Genomic DNA, 21,209 nt, shown 5'->3' with positions numbered 1-21,209 from the left:
TCACAGAGATCCACCTGCCTCTGCCTCCTGAGTGCTAGGATTTTTTTTAAAGATTTATTTATTTATTATGTTTACAACATTCTGCCTCAATGTATGCCCGCACACCAGAGAAAGGCGCCAGATCTCAGTACAGATGGTTGTGAGCCACCATGTGGTTGCTGGGAATTGAACTCAGGACCTCTGGAAGAGCAGCCAGTGCTCGCTCTTAACCTCTGAGCCATCTCTCCAGCCCCCCTGAGTGCTAGGATTAAAGGTGTGTGCCACCACCACCAGGCTATGACTTTTCTTCTTAAAAATGGCTTTAGCTTTTCTAATTTATTATATCTTTAAGAGAGATTGTTCTTTATCTATTACTATTGAAGGATTTTTATAGCAATTGTATTAAACCTAAGGATATAATTGTTCATACTCATAACTCCAGCACTCTAAGCTGAGGCATGAAGACCTTTACAGATTCAGCACTAGCCCAAGCTATGTTGAGGTTCAAGGCTAGCCTATACTACATAGCCAGTCCCTGTCCTAAAAGAGAGGTGGGGGTGAATGGGGACAAAGGCGAAGACAAAGGGAAGGAAAAACTTAAAAACAAGAAAAAGAAAAAGTTTTATTCGTATAGGTGAATTTGGGAAGGTTTGATACTTTTATTGTATTTAATTGTCTAACCTTTGTTATGCGGTGTACCTCTCCATTATTTAAATCTTTGATTTATTAATGTTTTATCTTCTCATTGTGCTAATGATATATCATCTTGTATTTATACCTGAATAGTTAGTTCATCTTTTCTCGAACTGTGTAGGATGTTCTCAAATTCATGCTCAAGACATCTGCTTCCCTCAGCCCCTCACATAACTGGGTATCCAGAGAATACCATTGTGCCCAATGTAGAAAATTTCCACATGCCTTTATTCTCCAATTTATTGTATTCAAAGAAAAGGTTTGGGGCTGGAGAGATGGCTCAGAGGCTAAGAGCATTGCCTGCTCTTCCAAAGGTCCTGAGTTCAATTCCCAGCAACCACTTGGCGGCTCACAACCCTCTGTAATGAGGTCTGGTGCCCTCTTCTGGCCTGCAGGCATACATGTAGACAGAATATTGTATACAGAATAAATAAATAAATATTTAAAAAAAAAAAAAGAAAGAAAAGGTTTGGGTTTGAGGGGGTTGTTTTTGCAATTGTACCACATAAAATTTGTTCACTATGAACACTCACCTTGCAAAAGCTCTACATTAAAGCACAAGTTTAGGCTTACATAATTTCTCCTTTGTTTTTATGTCTAAGGTTTTACTTGGAAGAACCTCCAGGAACACAGAAGGTTTATTTGGGGAAAACTGCTCCACCATCTAAAGTCATTGAACTTTCAGATAAAGAACAGTCGAACTGGACTAAAGAAATACAAGGAATTTCAGAACAGTGAGTATCATAAGAATTTGGTAAGGGCTGGAGAAATGGCTCAGAGGTTAAGAACACTGGGTTCTTTTAACCAGAGTTAAGACCCCCATGTAGTGATTCACTGTTCTTTAACTCCAGTCCCGGGGAATCAGTGCCCTCTTCTGGTCTCTGTGACATCACGCACACACATGATACACAGACAAACATGCAGACAAAACACCCACACATACTAAATAAATACATTTTAACAAATAACTTTGTCGAGCATGAAAGTACACAGCTTTAGTTCCCACACTCAGGAAACTGAGGCAGGAGGACTATGAGACTTCTTAGCCGTGTCACATAGGGGTGAGGAAATGCAGATACAAAGTGCAGGGGACTGGGGATCGGAGCTCAGTGTGCTCAAGGCCTGAGTTCAGTCCCTAAAGCCATTGTTAAAAGAATGGTTAGCGTTAAAAGGTGTGCTATTTTATCTGAAAGCCAAAAAGAATCAATAAGGCAAAGGTGATTATTTATGAAAAGTGTGTATCACATATAACTGGAAGAAATGAGCCTTTGCAGTGAATAGCGTACTTCAGATGCCCTCAGTTTGCTGAGCTCCATGCTGCCTTTCTTCACTTTCTCGTCAATTTTTTTATTCCATTTATTTTGTGTGTGGCCTTTGAATGTAAAGTTCTAGAGTTTTTACAGATTGATTTCTCACTCAGTCATGTAGACAGTGGGAAAATGGTCCACAGACTAAAATCAATACTATCAAAGCTTTTGTGGCAATGATTCTCAACCTGTGGGTCAAGACTCCTGTGGAGTCAACCAGCCCTTTTCACAGGAGTCACCTGAGACCATTGGAAAGCACAGATATTTACATAACCGTTCACAACAGTAGCAAAATTACAGTTAGGAAGTAGCAACAAAACTAATTTTATGGTTGGTCACCGCACCATGAGGAGCTGTAATTGGAGGAAGGCTGAGAACCTCTGCTTTATAGAGTGCTGAAAACTGCTCTGCCTTTATTTGCCGTGTAAGGGTTTGATTGTGAGTAGTTGGTTTGATTGATGATTATCACCTGGACTGCATACACACTTCTACATGTGTATCTTTCTTTTTTATTTTTCCTTTAGATACCTAAGAAGAAAGGGAATAGTAATAAATGAAACATCTGCCGTTGTGTATGCTCAGTTGCTCACAGGTCGTAAATATCAAATCAGTCAGAATGGTGAAGTTCATCTGGAAAAACAGTGGTCAAAACAGATTCTTCCTTTTGTTTATCAAACTATTGTTAAGGTAAGGTTCCCCAAGTCTCAATCCTTTCTTAATATATACTTTACACCTTCTTTAGGTCTTGTGGCCCAGGCCTGTAATCCCAGTGTTTGAGAGGCTGAAAGAAAGATTACAGGTTCAAGGTCTTTCTAAACCAAATATTGAGCATAAGCAACTGGGCAACCTAGCAAGAATGTTTCTCAAAATTTTTAAGGGCTAGAGATACAGTTCAGTAATTGCCTAGCATTCATGAAGTCCCAGATGTTTAAAGACTAAGCAATGCCAAAAAAAAAAGTCACAATAATTAATAATGTGGCAGGAGAGAGGACCTGCTCCTACAAGTTGTCCTTAGACACAAACACACACATTAAATAAGTGGCTTGGTTCTGGTTTTGGTTTTGTAAATTTTTAAATATTATTCTGTATAAGAATTATTCCATGCCCACTCAGCGTGTACAAGTAGGGAGCGTGGTTTTGATTTTGTGGTAGTTTTTTTGTTGTTGTTGTTCCTTTGGTTGGTTCATTGGTCTTTGTTTTTTTTGAGACAGGTTCTCTGCTATGTAGCTCTGTCTGTCCTGGAACTCACCATATAGACCGGGCTGACCATGAACTCACAGAAATCTGCCTTACAAACCCTGGGGTTGTTAGTGTATGTCACCATGCTTGACCAATTTTATGGTAGTTTTTAAGAACTTATTTTTCTAGAATAAATTTTCCAGAACACACCATTTGTAACAGGCTGACATATTTTTTTTAATCCTTCCAAAAATACTGGCCTTAGCCAGGTGTAGTGATGAACACCTGTAGTCCTGGCATTTAGGAAGTTGAAGTAAGAAGAATATGTATTTGAGAACGTGGTGGATAACATATCAAGACCCTTTCTTTTTAAAAAAAAAAATTATTTTTGCCAGAAATAGACAGTGAATATTAAAGTCTTTGTCTTTGTGTGCATAAGCTCTAATATTGTAAGGGGACAGGAGGCACTCTGGATAACTGCTTGTGACTTCAGTTACCTTCATTCAGCCAAGGTCTTCAAATATTACCTGGAAGGGGCCAAAATTAAGGAATTCGTACATTTTAAATTGATCACCATTCTGAGTGTTGAGACAAATCTTGTGCTGTCTCTCAGATGGAAATTCTCTTTGTCCCCTGCATCCATGCTGTGTGCCTACCCTGAGTGGTATCTCAGCGCCAGCTCAACTGTTGGAGCATGGTGACTTTTATTTTACTAAAATGACTGCAAAGTGTAAGAGGAATGGCACTGGCAATTAGAATATGCCCCCTTTACATGAAAAGACGAAACTTTCCCTCATATGCCAAGGATGGTAAGGATGAACATCCCAATCCTGAAATTGTAAGGGAAGGGCTTGTTTCACCACTGATGCTGCTCTGCTCCACTTTTTGTTTTTTGAGACAGGGTTTCTCTGTGTAACAGCCCTGGCCATTCTAGAACTCGCTCTGTAGACCAGGCTGGCATCGAACTCACAGAGATCCGCCTGCCTCTGGCTGCCGAGTGCTGGGATTAAAGGCACACACTACCACCCCCTGGCTTTTCTTCTCCACTTTAAGCTTGGAGCGTGTGTCCACATTTCATAAGTTCTCAGTCATTCACCACATCTCATCATGGAGGCATGTATCATCACATCATTACATGATGGGGAAAGGTGAACACAGTGCAAACACTTTGAAAGGCAAAGACCACGTTCGCATGGTCTTAATCTTACAGTTATCTCTCACTGTATAAAGTAAACTCTGTCATAGATGTGTAAGTATAAAAAAGTCTTTGTAGGTATTAGTACTGACTGTGGTTTCAGACATACACTGTGTAGAGGGGACTTGAAGTGTAAACCTAGCCCATGGATACGGATAAGATGGGGGGGTGCTGCTATCTGGGAAATAAACTGTAGTGTAGTAATTTATAGCACAAATTGCCCGAGGTGACTTCTTTACTATGTGGCCTTGTGCCAGTCTTCATAAGATGAGGTTAATAGTAAATGTCAGCCACCAATGGTGGGGTAAGAGGTAAATGAAGTAGAAAAATGGATGGGGTTTCTAGGCAAGAGAATGATGCGACAGGGCAGTGTGTTTTAGACTTTGGTATTAGTTGTAGTGATGAGGTGGGCAGGCCTGCTTTTCGTCCCGCCTGGCTCCCGCACGGCTCGCTTAACACCCGAACTAACAATACACAAATTATATTCATTTAAACACTGCCTGGCCCATTAGTTTCAGCCTCTTATTGGCTAATCCTCACATCTTGCTTAACCCATTTCTAATAATCTGTGTAGCACCACGAGGTGGCGGCTTACCAGGAAAGAGTCAACATGTCTGACCTGGTGGCTGGCTCCATGGCGTCTGACCAACTATGCTTTCTTTCTCCCAGCATTCTGTTCTGTCTACTCCACCTATCTAAATCCTGCCCTATCAAAAAGCCTAGGCAGTTTGTTTATTAACCAATGAGAGTAACACATAGATGACCCTCCTCCATCAATTAGTTTATAGAAAATCTTCATATTTGACATTTGCAGACAAAACAGATTTAATCCCATGCAGAAAAAAGATGATATGCAGACTTTAGAAATACTAGCTGTGATGATTAACTTTTCTGTTTCATTTTGTTTAGGACATCCGAGCTTTTGACTCTCGTTTCTCCAGTATCAAAACATTGGATGATTTGTTTCCTCCAAGAAGTATGGTCTTTATGCTGGGAACTCCTTATTATGGCTGCACTGGAGAAGTTAGTTTCAATTTTGTCGTTCATTGACTTTTTATTAATATAATCATTAATCTTAAGTGCAAAATAAAATGTAATGCTAAAGGGGAAACATGAGAAAGAATTCTCTCGTGTAACTTCAGGACACAGTATTGCGCTATCAGACAGATGATCAGAAGGTGGGAAAAAGGAATTCACAATCTGATGGGTTTTTTGGGGGGGTTGAAGGGGTTAGAGGGTTTCTCTGTGTGGCCCTGATTGTCCTGAAACTCACTCTGAAGACCAGGCTGGCCTCAAACTCAGAGATTCACCTGCCTCTGCTTCATGCTGAGATTAAAGGTGTACAACACCTTTGTTTGTGTTTTTAATATACTTATTTATTAGGTTATATCTGAAACAATTAAAATAATTTTAAGAAGATTTTACATACAGGGTTAATGTATTTTTAAATGTATTGATATATTTAATAATTTTACTTCTCACACAGGAAAAAGTACATACAGATATAGAATAAGAAAATATAAGAGTCTGTGGGGCATGGATTGGCAATACTTGTTGGGAATTCTGAAGCATATGTATATATGGCAAGTGTGCATATGTATATACATACATATTTTCTGACTATTTTTCAAAAGAATAAGACACAGAGACTCTCTGGTAGTGGTGAACATATGTAATACTCAGATTATGACCTCTAAGACCATAACACCTCACTAAAAACCTTTAGTCCTTCTCACTAAAGTGTCTCATTCTAGGTCTGGAGCAGGTGAGATACAAAACAAGCTTAATATATCAAATGCCAAAAAGTAAAAAGTGCTCCAAAGAACTGAAAGACCCATGCCAGGAAGCCCAGAAACAAGGTGAAAGGCTCCTGCTTAGACAGTAATGGTTTGAGAAGCAGTATAATTAAGTACAGTAACAAATTAGAAGGTGCTGAGGGGAATCAAGAATTCATCATTGCATGCTAATAATAAAAAGATAAAACTAGAAAAGCTTCTATTGTGGACATAGGTCAGTAGTGAAGCACCTGCCTAGCATGCACAGGTTTTGCAAATGAAAAATTAATCGAGTCAGGGAATAATGAGTCAAACTGGGGCAGGTTTTTCATGGTCTTCAGACCGTCTTTTCACAGACTGTTGATTAATTACAAGGAAAACAAAAACTGTAAATGTACAGTGGAGAAGTGGAACACTGTAATGACTGTGTAATAGTAACAGTTAGGAATTGGCTGATGCTCTGTACATCAAATATGATGTCCTAACATGGACATGTCAAGTAGAGGATATCCTGGCCGATAAGGTATAACTGTAGTAGGTTTGTTTGTTTTTTTTTTTTTTAACTCCTTTGGAAGCTACACAGCTCCCAAATAAATACACAGAGACTTATTCCTACTTGTGAATGCCAAACCTTAGCTTGCTCATTTCTAGCCAGCTTTTCTTAAATTATCCCATTTCTCTTTAAGCTACATTTGTCTCTGTGCTTTTACCTTTCTTTATTCTATATATCTTTCTTCTTACTCCATGATTGGCTGGCCCCTGGCGTCCTCCTCTCCTCCTTTTCTTGATTCTCCCTTTTCTCTCTTCTCTTCTATTTATTCTCTCTGCCTGGCAGCCCTACCTATCCCTCTCTACTGCCTGGCTATTGGCCATTCAGTTCTTTATTGCTCCAGTCAGGTGTTTTAGACAGGCAAAGTAACACAGCTTTACAGAGTTAAACAAATGCAACATAAAAGAATGCAGCACATCTGTGCATCATTAAACAGATATTCCACAGCATAAAGAAATGTAATGCATCTTAAACTATATTCCACAGCACATAACTTTACTACAAAAAAACAAAACAAGGAAATTGAAGGGAACAGTGCTGCAGCTCAGTGATAGAGTGCTTGCTTAACACACTACGTTCAGTCCCCAGTGTTACACAAAGGGAAAGGCAGCGTGAACAGTGAGGAAGAAATAGCATTCTTCTTATATTATTTTTAAAACACACACCAAAAAAATGATTTGGATATAGTCTAGATTAAAGGATTTTACATGTGCAGCTAGAGGCTGGGAACATAGCTTAATAAAACCCCGTTTCTAAAGAAGAACAAAGAGTGGGCATGTGAGTGTCTACAATCTTGGCATTTGGGAAGCCAGGGCAGGAGGCTGAGTTTAAAGCCTGCCTGGGCTACATAGCATTGCCTGCCTCAATAGCAAGCAGACAGACAGCTAAGTTCAATATCTTATGCTACTTTGGAGAGGGAAGAATTCTGCATACGGCATTACTGGGTCCATTGATAAAACTGGAATATAGAGAATAGCTGAGACTAAAATACCAGTGTAAATTTATATGCCCAATAATAATACTGCTGTTTATAGTAAAGTATCCTTCCTATAATATACACTAAAATACTTAGAGGTGAAGGGCACAATGTCTGTAAGGTATCCCCAAAGCATTGAAAGGACCTGGGTATTGTGGTGTATGCTTATAATCCCAGGACTCAGGAAGCTAAAGTAGGGGTCACCAAATTTGAAGCCAATCTAGACATCACAATGACTTCAAAGCTAACATACTGTCCTGAAGCCCTGTTTCAAAATACTAGATAGTAGTAGTAGTTATTGCTGTTGCTGTTGTTATATGCATGTATATATGCACATAATATGCAAATGTTAGAGTCGTTCTTTATAGTATTAGCAATGAGTGAATCTAGGTCAATGCTTTCAGACATTATTTGCAACATTTTGGTAATAATTCAAAATTATCTATAAGTTCTTCCTTTTTTTTTGTTTTTGTTTTTTTGTTTTGTTTTGTTTGTTTTTGTTTTTTCGAGACAGGGTTTCTCTGTAGCTTTGGAACCTGTCCTGGAACTAGCTCTTGTAGACCACGTTGGCCTCAAACTCACAGAGATCCACCTGCCTCTGCCTCCCGAATGCTGGGATTAAAGGCAAGCATCACCCCTGCCCTGCCGAGTTAAGTTCATTTTTATATGGTGATTAGCACCTATTAAAACAAATATAAAATGACTCACTCTTATAATATTTTAAAATCCTATTATAAATTATAAGAAAATTTTCAGTCTAATTTTATGACGAAAATATTTTTTAGAAGAGAATCATTCAAATAAGGAGAAAAGTAAATGAATGTAATTAAAGATTAAAATGGTGTGGTTACTCTTCCCCCAGGTTCAGGAATCAGGTGACGTGATTACAGAAGGTAGGATTCGTGTGGTTTTCAGCATTCCATGTGAACCAAACCTTGATGCTTTAATACAGAACCAGCATGTAAGTACAATAGTTGGTATTGTTTAGAATAAGATTTTTTAGTGCTGGGATGTTTTTTTCTGCCAACTTAAAATTAACTCAGTATTTAAGAATAAATATAAGAGGCTAGAGAGATAGTTCAGCCAGTAAAGTATTTTTAATAAAGCATGAGGACCCTAGTTCATATCTGCAATACCCATGAATGAAAACTGGGCTTGGTGGGGCGGGGGGTGGAGGGGGGCTGCTGGAGTGATGGTTCAGTGGTTAAGAGCACTGACTACTTATCCAGAGAACTTGGAGCACCTACACAGCGGCTCACAGCTGTCTGTAGCTACAGTTCTAGAAGACCCGACACCCTCAGAAAAACATACATTCAGGCAAAACACTAATGCACATAAAATAAAAATAAATAATTTTTAAAAATTGGGCCAACAGCACATGCTATACATGCCAGTGCTGGAAGACAGGCCTCTGGGGCTAGCTTGCCAGCCAGCTGAGCCTAGTTGATGAATGCCAGGCTTAGTGAGACAAAAGACAAAACTCAAGGAGATGGCATCTGAGGTTCTCCTCCTCACATGCTTTGTGACATGCATGCCCACTCATAAACACACACACACTGAAAATATAAAGGAAAGTATAAATCTGTTCCCCAAAATTCATGTCAACCTAGCATAGCATGTTAAGTACCCAGGTTTAATCCCTAGCATTGAAACAGGATGTACATGTTTGTAAGTTTAGCAAAAAAAAAAAAAAAAGCAAAAGAAATTACGTTATTAATTAATGTAATTAATTACATTATTAATTGGTGTTTATTTTGTATTGTTGTGATCTGGCTTAAAGTATTAAGAATCAGCATATCCATGAGGGAACATGGTGACGAAGGCAGAGGTGTCCCTAAAAGTCTTGCCATCAGCTCTCTGCTATAGGCGACATGGTCAGAAGGCATCAGTGTCCCATTAGATGAAGAAGCTGGAGCCCTGTATAAAAGTGAATATAAGCTGCTCCTTTACCCTCACTTTCTTTACACGGTGTTTTAGCTAGGCTTTTTATGTTTCCTAGGGTACTGTTGATTTTAGTTAATTTTTAATTACAGCGCAGCTTAGAATTCTCAAATGAAGCACCCTTAGTACTTGGAATAGGACCCTTTTATCTATGGCAGCTATGTAAAAAGGACATTTTGCCTCTAAGCTCTAAATGCTAGTAATCTATGCCAGTTATCATAACTGAATGTGCCTCTACACATTCAAAATGCTTATTAATAAAGTGATACTTGTTATAATTAAGAAATATCACCTTAATTATTTGATATGTTTTGCAAAGCATACTTGTTTTGTATTTTATTATTTCTAAATCTGATGATACTCTTGTTGAACAACCACGTTCTGTATATCTGTGTGAGAGAAGAGACAATATTTTATGTAGCACAGGCTGGCCTTTAACTCACTGAGTAGCCAAGGATAACCTTGAACTCCTGATTGTCCTGCCATTGTCTTCTAAGTATTAGGGTTATAGATCTACCCTAATACCACATTTTTCTACCAGCATATTCATATATTTTATATAGTAGTTTGTTTTTCCAGCCCACCAAAACCAGTTACCTATTTGGACATATACTCAATGAAATAATGGTGGCTGATTCTATGTTGGTGAAAATATTCCCACATTCATCTATGAGCATAAAGTAAGACTATACACTAGTGGGGCTGAGGATGTAGCTCACTGGTAAAGTGCCTGCGTTGCTTACATGCGGCTCTCTGGGTTCAGTCCCCTCACTGCATAGGCCAGCTTAGTGGCCCAAGTCTATAATCCCAGCTCTTAGGAGGTGGAGACAAGAGGATCAGAAGTTCAAGATTATCCTCAAGCACATAGCAAGTTCAAGACCAACCTGAGCTACATGAAATGATCTGTCTCTTATATATTCCATGTAACTTACAAAGTCTTAGACTATAAACAAAAAATAACGTCTTTCTGTATGCATCATATAAGGAGTGGATATGATTGTTAGTGCTAGTTGGTACTGGATTTGTAAATTGTTTTCTACCTAGTTAAAAATTACCTCACCTGATAATGATACTTCTTTTTTGTGTGTGTCTTTTCTTCTTTTGTCCTATTGCTTGATATATTTTATATTTTTAATTGAAATGGATTTTCTCATACAATATATTCTGATCACAGTTTTCCCTTTTTCTTAATTTCATATTAATTAACTACACAAATTAAGTTTCCATTTATTTGACTGTGACTTTCATATAATAGTATTAGTGGAAAAAATTGCTTATATTCATATATGAACACCATTTTTTACTTACCTACTTGCAACTGTTTTTATGATGAACTTATGCTTATGATGAACTTATGCTTAATTTCAGTATAGTAATTTTTGAAGCCTTCTTTTATTCCATGTACTTGCTAGCTATCCCTGTTTAAAATAAAAAGGGTAGTTTTAAAAAACAGTTTATGAAGAATTTTTTGTTTAGTGCTTACAGAATTTATTTATTGAGACAGATTTACAAACTGTGTTTCCTGCTCCTTCATCCTTATAAAGACTGCTGTAAAGAGAAAGAGGGGGCTTTCAGGTCCTTCAGGGTGGGGTCCAAGGGATCATGTGTTTTTATGTTGCCAGTGGTATCTTAATTATCTACAGCTCTCAAAGGTAACCAGACAGTACTTAATGTAAACATGTGTTTCCATAATTGACCTCTCTATTTTTATATTTAAAGAAATACTCTATAAAGTACAACCCAGGATATGTGTTGGCCGGTCGCCTTGGAGTGAGTGGATACCTTGTTTCAAGGTTTACAGGAAGTATTTTTATTGGAAGAGGATCTAGGAGAAAGTAAGTTTGTGTTAGGGATATTTGCTTAAAGTAGCAGAAAAATTAAATATAGAGACTAAGTGCTTATTATCCCAGTATTGATTTTCTCCAATTAATGCCTGTGGACTGAGTTGCCCATAAACTCCTCCAGCGGTGGTCCTTTACATGAACAGCATATGTTTTAGGTGCTTTCAAAGTCAGTTTATATTTTTAGCAGCTAACCTTGAAAAAAGGTATCAGAGGGTGTGTGTGAGCCTTGGGAATATATTTCTGTGAATTTTGTTATCTTCCATTTTTATAATTACATAATTTATTTATATGCTTTCTTAAAACCTGCCCTGTAGCGTTTTACGTACTACTAATTAGTAGTAACCATGCTAACTAAGATGCAGAACAGTGAGAACTAACTGAGCTTTTCCAAAGGTTGAAAATAATTGTTGGGTTGGTGATAGCTAAATGGTATACCACTTCTCTGGCATGCGCAGGTCTTTGGATTTAATCTCTAGTACTGTTTAAAAAAAAAAAAAGCTAGAACTTTTAATTTTGAACAAATTTTAAAACACTTGTTTGTATATGTGGTTTAAATTTAGCCCTCATGGAGACCATAAAGCAAATGTGGGTTTAAATCTCAAATTCAACAAGAAAAATGAGGAAGTCCCTGGCTATACAAAGAAAGTTGGGAGTGAGTGGATGTACTCATCGGCCGCAGAGCAGCTTCTGGCAGAGTACATGGAAAGGTGAGTGCCCAGCGAGCTTCTGCCCGCCTCTCACTCAGGCCTGCACTGCTTATCATGCCTGGCTCATGCCCATCTGAAAGGGAGACCATGCTTACCTATGTAATGCATTTAAAGGCCAGCCTGTGCTATGGGAGACTCTGTCTGAAAAATTAAAATGTGTACAACATATTTGCATTAATAATCCCATAGGGAATGTGTTACCATTTTTACTGTTAACTGAGTTATTGAGAGTTATAGTTAATATTTTGCTCCTGAGTTACGATCTAATGTTCTTTCTACTATTGCACAGAGGTCTGTCCTCCTTGTCTTTGAGGATCCCTGGGTTGGTTTCCAAGGGCTCTCATAATAAAGTACCACAAACTAGCTGGTTTCACCAAGGTGAACTTAATATCTCACCGTTTTAGTAGCCAGAGTCAAGGTGTCAACAGGATTGTAGTCCCCTAGCTCTTACAGTCTTGTACCTTTATGTGTTACTTGGCTTGTAGACTGATCATTCCAATCCTCTGTCTTCAAGTGACAGTCTCTCCCCATGTGTCTTCACCTCAATTTTCACCTGTGTCTTCATTTCTCATTTCTACAGTGTAAAAAGTCATGCTGGATTAGAGCCCTCTCTAATAGTTGTCTCTACTAGAACCCCACTTCCAAATAAAGTCATCTTCTTTAGCTACTCTAAAATATTATTTTAAATTCACTATGGTGTGTGTGTGCATCCACAAGAGAGTGCACATAAACATACTTGGCGAGGTGTGTGTCCCACTATGTAGGTGGGACTGTCTGAAGACAAGCTTGTCACAGGAGTTCTCTCCTACCTTGACATGGGTGCAAGAATTTAACTGAGGTTGTCGAGCTTACATCATCAGGAAGCAGATCTGAGCTGTCCCCCGGCTCAAGATTCTGTATCTTTTGAAGGCGACAGGGGAACAGTTCAGTTCCATATGGCCATATGAAAATTGAGCTTGCTTTTGTACTTATTTCTATTTTCTTAAAAGGTTACATTCAGACTTCTTTTTCTTTTTTCTTTTCTTATTGTTTGGTTTGGTTTGGTTTGGTTTTTTGAGACAGGGTTTCTCTGTAGCTTTGGAGCCTACCCTGGAACTAGCTTTTGTAGATCAGGCTGGCCTCAAACCCACAGAGATCCGCCTGCCTCAGCCTCCTGAGTGCTGTGATTAAAGGTGTGCGCCACCACCACCTGGCTTTCAAACTTCTTTTCTCTGAGTTTGGTCTGAAGAACAACAAAAAATAAAGTTCTATTTTTCTAGTTGTCATATATTCATTGATTTCCAGATGTAAAAGGGATCTCTGAGTTCCAGCTCTTCCTCCGTCTCTCAGTTCCCTATAGACATGAAAATATTTCTTACAGTTTTTATTATAATTTGGTTTCCATGATTCTGCTGAATATGTGAAGCTAGACCATGTCATGTATTATGATCACATTTTCTTCTTCCCTGTCCGCATTTTTATTTTCACTGTTTTTTTTTCATTTGGTATGTCTGTACACATATGTGTTAACTAAGCCAAAAATTATGTCGAGCAGATTAGGGGTTCTTTCAGTTCCATCTGTGTTCTAAAGCCTTTGGTCTCTACGTCAGCTGAAGCTGGTGATTGTAGACAGAAGTTTCTGTCCCACCCAGTCCCACAGCCATTCAGTCCCAAATAACACACAGAGGCTTCTATTAATTATAAACTGTTTGGCCTGTTGCTCAGACTTATTACTAATTATTAATATTACTTATTAAGACTGACTCTGTCTTTCCTCTTCCCAGAATTCTCCTAGTCTGGTTGCCCTGCCTATACTTGCCTGCCTGACTACTGGCTAAATCAGCCTTTTATTAAACCAATATGAGTGACAAATCTTTACAGTGTACAAGAGCATTATCTCACAGTATTTATCCCCCCTCCCTTTATTTTTTCAAGAACCTTTAAACTTCTGTCTACATGTGATTCTTAGCTTATCGCCAGCCTTCAGTTCAGAGACACTGCCTCTATGGCCCCATACAAAGTCTTTCATTTTCTGGCTCCCATTTCTTAATCTGTATATCCCCATGATGATGGTACATTTAGCCCTAGTAGCCTCTTGGGGTAGGGGTGGGGGACTTTGTGTTTGGAAATACTTTTTTTTCTTTTTCCTACCTTAAGTATAGCTTGTCTAGGTAGAGAGTCCTAAACGGGAGATTCTTTTCACCCAGGATTTGAATCCTGTTCCATTCTTTTCTTGTCTCCTTTTTTTGTCACTGACAAATCCTGTGAGCTCTGATTCAATTCTTTGCATTGTGATGTGATCTATTTGCTTTTTCTAAAGAAACTGTTGTTTTAGGTTGTTTTGTGTGTATGAATGTTTTGTCTGCATGTGTGCCTGTGCTCTATTGTGTGCCTAGAGCCCCTAGAGGGTCAGAAGAGGGCCTCAGATCCCTGGAACTAGAGTTACAGATGGCTGTGAGTTGCCATTTGGGTGCTGGGAACTGAACCCTGGTCCTCTGTAAGAACAACCAGTGCTCTTAACCTGTAAACCATCTCTCCATCCCCTTGGTGGCCTATTTTCATTTTCTGGACCCTGTCAATTCTGTTGGCTGTGATGATATGTAAATACCTTGGTATAGATTTTTTCCCCATCTCTTCTCTTGGTTAGCCCCCAGAACTGATAGCCCATTAACATAATGTTATCTGATAATCTAGATAACATTCTGGGAGATTGCATTATGATGTTTCTTTAATAATTGATAAAATCAACCTTTTTTTCAGTTCTTTCCTAGATTGATCCTTTTGTCTCTTTGTTGTCTTCTTCCCATCCCTTTTCTGTATTGTCCAACCCCAGTATTCGTCTTCAGTTTTATCATGTTTTTGTTGGCTGGTTGGTTGATTGGTTTTGGTTTTTTGGTTTTGTTTTTAAGGACACGATTTCCCAGTATGGCTCCCCCTCCCCCTACAGGCTAATCTTAAAGTACAGACTGGCGTATTAAGAGCTAGTATTTTAGGCATGCATCAACATTCAGTGTGTGTGTGTGTGTGTGTGTGTGTGTGTGTGTGTGTGTTAACTAGAATGTCTTTTTCTTGTAATTAATGTGTCTGCATATACATAGTGTGTCCCATATGTTTGTGGAAACCTGCAGAGGCGAGAGGAAAGCATCAGATCCCCTGGAGCTGGAGTTCCAGGGAGTTGTGAGCCACCTGAATGTCTTCTTTTGATTTCATTTTCTCCAAATTATTTTTTCTTCCCTATTTGATTTATTTCACTTTTTATGGTCGATATTTTTTTTTCCTCCACTTTCTAGTGCTCCTTGGTGTCTGTATTAAACATGGATGTACCAAAAAGCATCTTGGGGATTTAGTGTACTTGGGTTGGGCTTATCACATGGGATGTTACTATTTCTAAAACTGACCTTCTAATATCATTATTTTGTCTATATATCTTCTCTCTAACTGGCTAATTTTTCCTAGAGAGGTATCTTCTAGCCTTTTCCTTGCATGATGGATGTAAGGAACAAAACTGACTGCTAGTATTCTGGAAATTAACCAGGTAAAATGGGTTTTGTTGCCTCATGGATTCTGTGATTACTTCCCACCCACCCCAGATCTTTCTTAAATTGAAGGATCTTTTTCCCTGGTAGTAGTGATGCTGCTAACAGCCCTCCACCTTCAAGCTCTCTTCCAGAATCTTGTGGATAGAGAAAACTACCTCACCTAGGGTCATGTTCCCTTTCCACAATGTAGGGAGATACACAAGGAAAGGCAGCCAATTCAGGACAAATATGAAGGGCTACCCAGTTTGAGGTCTTTGTGGGACTGGCCAGAAAATTCACTGAGAAAAATTTACAGCTCAACATCTGTTTCCATTGCCCAGTTCTGCTTGTTTTCTTTTCCCTTCCCACACGTGTTGATTTCACGAGTCTCCCCACTAAACTTCATGTCTGTCTCCTCTCAGAGTCTGCTCCCTAGACATGTGATACTCCTGACATGCTCTGTAGTATCTACCCATGCATGAACTCCACATATAGCACAGCACCTCACCTTTGCCCCTTGCACCATCCCTACCCCCTAAAGCTCTCTGTCTCTGGTATAACCAAAGCCAGAGTATTTCTTGGCTGACCCATCTAAAATACAGCTGCAGGTATTAATGCAGGGGTAGAAGCCCAGTAAACAACTATTCCAACTGCTTGCTGCAGCACGATTAATACAAACCCAGAGACAGGTACTGGGGTTCAACCTGAAGATCCAAAAAGCAAAACAGCCAGCTACTGGCTCTTACCTCAACCTCAGTTTGAAATGGCAGTCCTGCCTCCAGGAATCTCAGAATGAGACTGTGTCTGAGAACTATCTCCTCCCATCTTATTTTTCTCTCTAGTGCTGAGATTAAAGGCGTGCACCACTACCACCCAGTTTCTATGACAAACTAGTGTGGCTACTGGGATTAAAGGTGTGTGTCAACCACTACCTGGTCTGTAGGGTGACCAGTGGGACTCTTTTACTCTGAACTTCAGGCAAGCTTTATTTTTTAAATACAAATGAGATATTACTACAGCTTGCTATACACATTTTCAGTGTAAATACTGTTTTAATAGGCCTAAAGCCCATAATTCCTAAGTGTTTGCAGATTGAAAAAAAAACTTGGACTTTTTTGTTTACCTATTTTTTTCATTTGTGTAAGTTTATTTGTGCATAGCTAAAAAGCAATTCACGACTGAGAAACTGACCTGTGAGCAAGAAACTCGCTTTTCATACAGCTCATGAAATGCTAGACCAGAAGTGCTGTGACCTTTCTGTGATTGGCAGCTACTCTGTCATCTGGTGGCTTGCCCTATTTGTTTATTCTGCTTATTCCTGTCCATCAGTTCAGCTGAACCTCCTCCGTCCAGTGTCTGATGTCTGAAAGTTTGTTCCCCATCACAGGGCAGTGCACCCATGTCTCTTCATTTCTCCTTTTGGTCCATGTCCAATTTCCTGCTTCATTGTTCTTCATATGGGGAAGGAACAAAGATGATGTACATGATTCCAAAAGAAACAATTTTGAAGAATATCAGAAGAAATTTGTAAACTGTTTTAATTTGCTATTTTATGAAATGTTCTAGCTTTGTTATAAAAATAGAAAATTAACTTTTAAAACCTAGATATTATTGTAGCATAGTTATTGTCCCAGCACTGAGGAAGCTGGCACAGGAGGATTATAAGTTTGAGGTTAACCTGGGTTGCATAAGAACCTGTCTCAAAAAAAGGAAAAAAAAATGAACTCACAAATACTATTTTTGTGCATCTACTCCCTCATGTTTTTTAATTTTATTTTTTTATTGTTTTTAATTGAGCTATACATTTTTCCCCACTCCCCTTCCATCCTTTTCTTACTCCCTCATATTTTAATCAAAAAAGAATCCAAGTCATAATTGGATTTTTTTTAAGTAATTGTCGTATTTCTCTCTCAGCTGTTGGAAATTTTCGTGGAGCTATAGGAATACTCTATCAAAACTTTTCGTCCCATTCCTTATGAATACTGCTCCTTAATAATACTATAATAATCTTCACTCTATTCTACATGTCCCCATTAGAATCCAGAATCACTTAATAGGAAGCTATGTGAAGATAATTGCATATTTTAAAGCAATATTTTATTTCTTTGTTGACTAGAGCACCAGAACTGTTTAGTTATATAGCCAAAAACAGCCAAGAGGATGTGTTCTATGAGGATGACATCTGGCCTGGGGAAAATGAGAATGGGTAAGCAAGATTTGTGGTACAATTCCAGGTTCCCATTTGGAAGTTCAGCAATGTTACCTTTTGTTTTTTATTGTTTTAATTTTGCTTTAATTTCTTAAATCTGGTAATTTATAGTTCCCAGAAAGTTTTTATCAGATCTTTAATATAAACCCTCAGAAGGCTGTAATCAGTTCTAATGACTACTGTTTTTATTGTAGCGCTGAGAAGGTTCAGGAAATTATCACTTGGCTAAAAGGACATCCTGTCAGCACTCTGTCCCGCTCTTCTTGTGATTTACACATTCTGGATGCAGCCATTGTTGAAAAAATTGAGGAAGAAGTTGAGAAGTGCAAGGTACTAACTTTCAGTAACCTTAGTTACTGATAAGAGCTGAAGTTAAAATGGACAACATGTTATCATTTAGCTGTGTTTCGGGCCAACTAATGTATGTACTTAATGATTCTCATTAATACTGAATAATCCTGTAGCGTTCCCAGCAACCATTAGGAAGTTAAATGTATGTAAATATATTTATTTATGTATAATATATGTAAATATATTTGCCAAACTATAAATTTTAAATTTGCTTCTTTGTAATGTTTCTAAGTTTGTAACTCTAGTTACAATAGAAAGTTTGTGGATAAAAAATAATAATGATTTCCTCTTATTTAAAATTGTAATTGCATTCTTTAAAGACAATTCAGAGCTGGTGAGATAGCTCAGTGGATAAAGCTGCCTGATGACATGCATTCAGTCCCTGGTGCACATGCTGGAAGGAGAGAACCACACTAGTCTCTTATTTTTCTGTTCTGCTGTTTCAGCAACAAGCATATAGTTGACTTAACCTATTTTTAAATAAATGGTGCAATAGCAGTGGATTGGTTATATTTATTTTTTAAACTTTAATTTCTCTTTTTATTAATGATGCCATGATAATACGGTTTTCTTTTTGAATTAATACCAAAATCAGTTAAGGCGTGGTCTCAAGAGCCATTCCTATCACCATGAACTTAAGATTCTTTTCCAGTATTTTAATTTTTTATTCCTCCATTTCATTATTGATAAATCAGTAATAAAATAATGCCTGCCTCATAAATTATGATCATCAATAAGACCAGCTAGAATAAAATGTGTTTTCTTCAGGACTGGGATGTGTCTCAGTTGATAGAGAGCTTTCCTAGAGTACATAAAGCCCTGATCTTATCCCAGCACCACATCAAACCAAGTATGGTTGTACATGGCCATAATTTCACCACTCCAGAAGCAAAGGTAGGAGAATCAGAGTGAGTTCAAGGGTAGCCAAGGCTACACAGAAAAATTCTGTTTTGGGAGAAAAAAAAAATCTGCTCGCAGTCCCCAGCTACTATGAACAGTGGTGGTGGTGGTGCTTGGATTCCTATGGAAAACATTCAGATGCTGTGGCGAGAGCCACGGAAACCATAACTGTGTGACTTTTTCTATTTGAGGGAAGGTTAATAGGCTCACAGCCAAGAGAATTGTCTTGTGCCATGTTTTGTTTTCAATTTTTTTAAATATTTATTTATTTGTTATGTATACAATATTCTGTCTGTGTGTATGTCTGCAGGCCAGAAGAGGGCACCAGTCCTCATTACAGGTGGTTGTGAGCCACCATGTGGTTGCCGGGAATTGAACTCAGGATCTCTGGAAGAGCAGGCAATGCTCTTAACCACTGAGCCATCTCTTCAGCCCCCATGTTTTGTTTTCAATACTGTGAATTAGGCAAGGACATTACCACTGAGATAACATCCTCAATCCTAACAGTTTAATTATTCAGAGCAGGGACTGTAGAGGTGATTCCATGGTTAAAAGTACTTGGTGCTCTTAGAGAAGACCTGGGTTCAATTCCCAGCACCCACATGGTAGCCCAAAACCATCTATAACTTCAGTTCCAGAATACCCAACTTCCCCTTCTGCCTTTGCTAGACAGTGTATGCATGTGATATACTTACATACCTGTAGGCAGACATATATACACACATAAAATAAAAATAAATACTTAGAAACTTTTCTCAGGCCAGTGAGTTCATTTGGACGCAAAGAATTTTATGGTGCTCCCATCTGTGATCCCAGAATGTGGGAGACTGTCATAGGAAGATTGCACTAGTCTGTGGCCAGCCTTGCTTGTCTGTGTCAGTGAATTCCAGACCAGCCAGGGCTAGAGTGAGACACTGTCTCAAAAATAAAAACAGGGCTAGGAACATGACTTACTAGACAGGACTGCTTGCTGTACAAAGGTGAGGACCTGAGTTCAGAAACCCTGTACTCACGTAGAAGGCCAGGCATGGCCACACATGACCAAAACCCCAGCATTTTTTAGGGGGTTTTGGTGGGGGACAGAGTGGTTAGGAGGCAGACAGGATTTCTGGGGTGTGCTAGCTGCCAGTCTAGTTGGGGCTTGTAAAGTAAGAACAAGCTTCAGGTTTTTGGAAGATACCCTGTCTCAAAGTCTAAAGCAGAACATGATAGAGGAGGCCATCTGACCTCCTCTGGCCTCCCCATGTGTGTCTGTAGGCACACACTCTCATGTGTGCATCATTCATATATTCACACACACAATATTTACTCTTATGTATGTACAAAATTATAGTTTATTGTTTTATTACAATGTAAGCACATAAATAAGGCAAGAATTTAAAGTATATTTATGTGTGAAAAGAGTGTAATTAGGTTTTAGTGTGGCATTAGAGTAATAAAAGAAGAAAAAAACACATACAACATTTTGAAAATGATAGAAACTTCTTAGCTAGGCAGTGGTGGTGCATGCCTTTAATCCCAGTGTTCGGGAGGCAGAGGCAGGCAGATCTCTGTGAGTTCAAGGCCAGCCTGGTCTACAGAGTGAGTGCCAGGACAGCTAGGGCTTTTAGGCGATGGCGTGCTTCAGTGGTAGAGTGCTTACCTACAGGTCTGAGATTTGGATTGGATCCCTCACACACCTCATACACATACAAAGTGTGAGTTTTCCTTACTAGACAGTAGTTCTCATAATGAAAGAACATTTTTAAACATTCTGGTTTCACTCATGAGCAGTGGTTCTTAAACTTTAAGGTACAAGTAAATCACCATGGAATCTAGTTAAGTGCTGGTCCTAAAAAGCCAAGTATGGTGGTGCACACCTGCAGTCCCAGCACTGGGGAGGTGGCTACAGGAAAATCGCCATAAATGTACAACCCAGCCCATCCTTAGCAAGTTCCAGGCCAGCCATGGCTAAAATAGCAAGGCCCTGTTGAAAGGAAAAGAAAGAAGCTGGGTCTGTTTGGTTCTGAGATACAGAGAATTAGAGCAATGTCTCATTCCCTAAGCTTGAGGCTGCACCGTGCTTCCTCTGAAGTTCTGACAGGACCGTAATGGGTGATGTGAGAA

At 38.8% G+C, this 21,209-nt stretch overlaps 1 protein-coding gene across 1 annotated transcript in view; it reads left to right on the top strand.

Moving 5' to 3' along the window:
• Xrn1 (5'-3' exoribonuclease 1) overlaps window positions 1–21,209 on the top strand; it is a 96,592-nt gene that overhangs the window by 37,013 nt on the left and 38,370 nt on the right. Inside the window, exons 20-27 of the mRNA XM_050157293.1 lie at window positions 1,275–1,406; window positions 2,504–2,666; window positions 5,263–5,376; window positions 8,517–8,615; window positions 11,315–11,430; window positions 12,000–12,146; window positions 17,760–17,849; window positions 18,047–18,182. Coding sequence (XP_050013250.1) covers window positions 1,275–1,406; window positions 2,504–2,666; window positions 5,263–5,376; window positions 8,517–8,615; window positions 11,315–11,430; window positions 12,000–12,146; window positions 17,760–17,849; window positions 18,047–18,182 — 997 coding nt within the window. The remainder of the gene's footprint in view (window positions 1–1,274; window positions 1,407–2,503; window positions 2,667–5,262; window positions 5,377–8,516; window positions 8,616–11,314; window positions 11,431–11,999; window positions 12,147–17,759; window positions 17,850–18,046; window positions 18,183–21,209) is intronic.

This window comes from Alexandromys fortis, unplaced genomic scaffold (genome assembly GCF_014885135.2).
Source record: "Alexandromys fortis isolate MF-2015 unplaced genomic scaffold, M_Fortis_MF-2015_v1.1 scaffold_85, whole genome shotgun sequence".
Lineage (NCBI taxonomy): Eukaryota > Metazoa > Chordata > Mammalia > Rodentia > Cricetidae > Alexandromys > Alexandromys fortis.
This window is presented reverse-complemented; position numbering and strand designations above follow the sequence as displayed.